At 42.5% G+C, this 4,833-nt stretch overlaps 1 protein-coding gene across 1 annotated transcript; it reads right to left on the bottom strand.

The window, feature by feature from the left end:
• Positions 1-2,936: 2,936 nt before the first annotated feature.
• LOC147709739 (olfactory receptor 2D3-like) lies at positions 2,937-3,878 on the bottom strand. The gene has a single exon (XM_086926084.1). It carries the CDS (start codon positions 3,780-3,782, stop codon positions 2,937-2,939), a length of 846 nt encoding a protein of 281 aa, XP_086782210.1. The 5' UTR covers positions 3,783-3,878.
• Positions 3,879-4,833: the final 955 nt, after the last annotated feature.

Below are 4,833 nucleotides of genomic sequence, written 5' to 3'. Positions count from 1 at the left end.
TTCTTTCGATTATCAAACTAGGCGGGTGGCAGGCGCCTGCTTTAGGATCCTGAAGGTCCTGCATAAAACCTTGGACCTACTACCCGTGGCGGCTAGAAAGATTCTGGTTAATGCTCTGGTGACATCGCGCCTAGATTACGGTAACATTCTATATCTAGTTGCACCTGCTAAGTGCCTACTCCGTCTGCAGGGAGTACAGAATGCAGCGGCCTGCCTTATTTTGAGGCGCCCGAGAAGGTCATCAGCCAGGGCAGCTCGGGTTGCTCTACATTGGCTCCCGATAAAAGAAAGAGTCACCTTCAAGGCACTCTGTGTCTGCCACCGGATCCTGCAGGGAAAGGCCCCTGCATATCTGTCGGAACTCCTGGCCCCCAATGTTCCCACAGGCCAGCTGAGGTCAGGTAGGCTTGGTGTGCGTACCAGCCATCAAAAAGGCCAGGATGGGAGGTCGGTCTTTCCAACTATTGGCGGCCAAGCAATGGAATGCTCTCCCAATGGAGCTTCGGATGGAGGCCCAGGAGGATGTTTCAGGAAAAAATATTAAACGCTTCTCTTTCCCCAAGCTTAGCAGGGTGCGGGTTAGGGGTTCTGAATTCTGGTTGACTTTCCGCAGTGCTGGGACACACTGGCATTAGTGTAACCATTGCGCTTTATAAATGGACCTATTATTATTATTAAGGAGATCATATGCTTTAAATACAACAAATTTAGGTCCAGCGTAATGCTTGATTTGTGCTATTTATCTTGAGTTACTTTTTAACTTTGGAAACAGTTTTCTGTCCAGAACACATATTGTGTCATTATACTAATGGATTTACATCCTGGCTATTCATCAAAATGTAGGCTTTGCTTGTTCTTTTGTATTTGTATTCTATGGGGGAGCCAGGTACCCTGTAAAGACAAGCATGCATCTTGTCTTCTTGAATCTGGAGCTGTAATCACAGAACATAGCATTGAACATTGAACTATTCATTCTGTGCCACCTGAAGCTAAGGCAGCTTTGTAGATTTAGTAATACGTTGGTTGGGAGACCCACATAGCAAGCCCTGGCACCATACCGTCTAGACTGAATGCCAGCATTTGTCACCAAAGCCATCATGTGCGAAAACATTAAATGGCAAAACATTCCCCTGATTATCCTCATCTTCAGGTAACATAAGGTCACTTCTGAAGTCTTCTGCCCTTTAATATATCATGTTATCCCATCAAAAGCTCAGGCTCATCACATTAGTAAATGGAGACAAAAAATATCCCAAGTTAATCAGCTAGATGGACCTGTTGCTCATGACCCATTAACAAGACTTCTGTCTCCTGAGCCTGAAATGGGATTGTTCATATGTGACACAATTTGTCAAAACCGAAGACCAGAAGATTTCACTTTGACTCTATAACAGCAAATCATCTTGGCTGGGCGGGGGCTAAGAAAAATGTGGTATGTAACCCCATTTTTCATCCCTGCACAGGCTCACAAGGGGCCCTGACATATTTTTTAATGCAATTGGGCTGTCTGAAGAGCACACACTAGTAGGTGCATGGGCAATAGACAACACTAATTAAACTCATTGGGTGGTGATCAATTTTCCATGTTCGTAAGCTGTGGTACCTGTGACCAACACAAAGACCTGTAGAGTTACGGCATGGTGTAGTAATGACATGTTTAATCCCAGTCCAGACTCAGCTGAAAATCAATTGTATTACAAATGCTACGATAAAATCTGTACCTTCAGCTTTCAAATCAGACAAATGTTGTCTACTAAGAGCATAACAAAAGGAAAAAAGTGGCCAGAATGAGGAAAAAGGTCGGCCAGCTCTATTTTCCATAGATAATCCTCATTCCAAGAGTTGAAGGTCACAATGAAACACTGCAGCTAGAAACTATCCTACCCTACCTTATCAGCATTTCTGTGAGCAATATTGCTGCATCATTCATACTGCAGAGAATTGAATGAGCCCCTCACTATAGGTACTAGCACAGCGATGCGAAAGATCATGAACGTCTAATCTATAAGTGTAAGTTCCTTGATACTACCCATGAAGCTTTGGAATGAACTGTTGAACTCCTAAACAATAGGAGTTGGAACATCATACGCTTATGTATTGCTCATTTTGAGAGATGCAGTACTACTATAAAAGTCTCTATGGTCATCATATCTGCAAACTAGTATTATTAATAAATAGAGGAATACCTAGAGGTAGAGTTGCTTATAGTTTGTACCAGGTTTGCATCACAGACGTGATGCAAACTAGTGCAAAATGATACATTTGTATTTACTTTGCAGCACACAACTCATTTTGTGCTGGACAGTTGCCTTTTTTTGCAAAATCAAGCTGGAAGCTACTTTGCAATACTTACTGTCACATAGGTTTTTCATGGGTGGGACATGTGAATTCTCACACAACCATTCAGGAATTTCAATCCAAATCCCCCTCTACTAAAATTAGTAGTAAGATATTTATATAAAAAACATGTTGTCTCCTTGAAGTAGGTGTAATGTTGGAGAAAAGTTTTGTCCTATGTATACAAAATTTGCATATACCACACATACCAAGTGGAACATGGTTAATCATTGTTAAATTAAAGCATAGTATTTTGTACTGGTAGAGTACCCTTCAGCAACAAAACCTATGCTTGAGATCATGTTTGCACCTTTGCACTCTGCTGAAAGGACATTTGCATCATCACAAGGCACCCTAAAGGGTGCCAGCACGAGTGAAAGATCAACAGTGCCATATCTTACTGGATATCCACTGTTCCTTGCTCTCCCTTTCCCTGGACACAGTGCTGCAACGTTGGTTGCTGTGCTTCAATGCATGGATACTTAGTAAATCCGCCTCTAGTTTTCCTTCCTATCAATAATATTTGTTTTTTTAAATGCTTCTCAGTAGCTCATGAGCTGCTGTTTTTTTCAGTGTGATATTTGAATGAACCTCAAGCATTAGACAGATACTTGATGACAAATGTGTCCCTGTGCAAGTTTCTTCAGAGCCCTCTTCACATCCTTGTTTCTCAGGCTGTAAATCAAGGGGTTCAGCATTGGCGGTGTCACGGTGTAAAAGACAGAGATCATTTTATCCTGATTAGAAGAGTCTTTGGACACAGGTTTCATGTACATGAAGATGGCAGTTCCATAGAATATAGTAACAACAATGAGATGAGAGGCACAAGTGGAGAAGGCTTTTTGTCTCCCTGCTGAGGAGGGGATTCTCAGGATAGTGACAATGATGCGGACATAGGACAACATGGTGAAAAAGCTTGGCAGCAGCAGCACAAAGATTCCAACAGAAAATATCACCATCTCTGTAGCAAATGTGTCCACACATGCCATCTTGATGAGAGTTGTGGCCTCACAAAAAAAATGGTTGATAACATAGGATCCACATAAAGGCAACTGAAGTGTAAAGGTGGTGTCCAGGAGTGACATCACACTGCCACTTATCCAGCAGCAAGATGCCAAAGTAATACACACTGACGAGTTCATGATGACTGTGTAACGCAAAGGAAATAGGATGGCTACATAGCGATCATATGCCATGACTGCCAGGAGCACACATTCAGTACAGCCCAGAAGCAGATAAGTGTACATCTGAGCTGCACAACCAGTAAAGCTGATGGCCCTTGTGGTAAGGAGTTGGACCAACATGTTAGGGACAGTCACTGATGAGTAGCAGATGTCCAAGAAGGAGAGGTTTACCAAAAAGAAGTACATAGGAGTATGAAGGCGTGCATCACACACACAAGCTGTAACCAAGATAATGTTTCCAGCTGCAGTCACCATGTACATCACTGAGAAAAACACAAAGAGTACAATCTTCACATCAGGGTCCTCAGACAGGCCCAGCAGCAAGAACTCTGTTGGTGAGCTTTCATTTGTCTTCGCAATGGAATCCAATGTCTGCTTTTCTCTTATCTGTAGGAATATTAAAACACATCCATGGTAAGTGTATTCCATATAAAGGTGCTGTGTGGCCTAGAAACTTACTTTACATGAGACCTTTGTCCTCTGGAAAACTCATCCCTGTCTTAAAATCTGAAATGCACAAATGTCACATCCTGACCACCATGTTACGTTTACACAAAATGACTAGCAAACAGGCACATTACATGTTATTCTTTAGGATGCAAATACCTATTCTCTTTGCTTTAGCATTTCTCCCTTCATAGATAGCTGTTGTTCCAGAGCATATCAGGTGTCAATGTAGGGTTTGAACAGAAACGCTTTGTTTTTTTCTTTTGGCTGTACCGTTTAGAAGCAGGTATGTCCTGAGCAGGTTGTACAATGCTTTACATAATGTGCGATAATGATGATTTTGTGACAAAGCACCATCTCTCCCACAGCATTGTGCATTGATTTCCAGGTGTCATAAGATGTGATAATATCCTCTTTTCTCTTTAATATTTTCCTAGAATTGATCATACAACACTGTGCCAGGTACTTCAGCCATACCTGTTCGAATTGCACAGCTATCTCCATGACCACTGTGCCATCAAGAACTGAATGCTGAACATTCATCTGAATAGTTCAACCTAAAAAAATTGAGAGACTCCCCATCATATTATAACCTCCCCAACAAAGTTGGTGGGACTCCAATCACATCAGATGAAGTAAGACACTTTGGAATGTTTATTGGTGGTAGAGATAGTGGATAACATCAGACTCGCGGTGGATAGGGGCGACTCGGCTGTCCTCATCCTCCTGGAAATCTCTGCGGCCTTTGACACCATTTCCCACGGCATTTTGAAACAACGGCTGTGGGAGATAGGTGTCAGAGGGGGGGCCCTGGGGTGGATTGAGGACTATCTGACTGGTAGCCTTACCACCTTTCGAGTCGACT

This window comes from Lissotriton vulgaris, chromosome 6 (genome assembly GCF_964263255.1).
Source record: "Lissotriton vulgaris chromosome 6, aLisVul1.2, whole genome shotgun sequence".
Taxonomy (NCBI): Eukaryota; Metazoa; Chordata; class Amphibia; order Caudata; family Salamandridae; genus Lissotriton; species Lissotriton vulgaris.
Note: the sequence above shows the minus strand (reverse complement) of the source record. Positions and strands in the feature narration are given on the sequence as shown.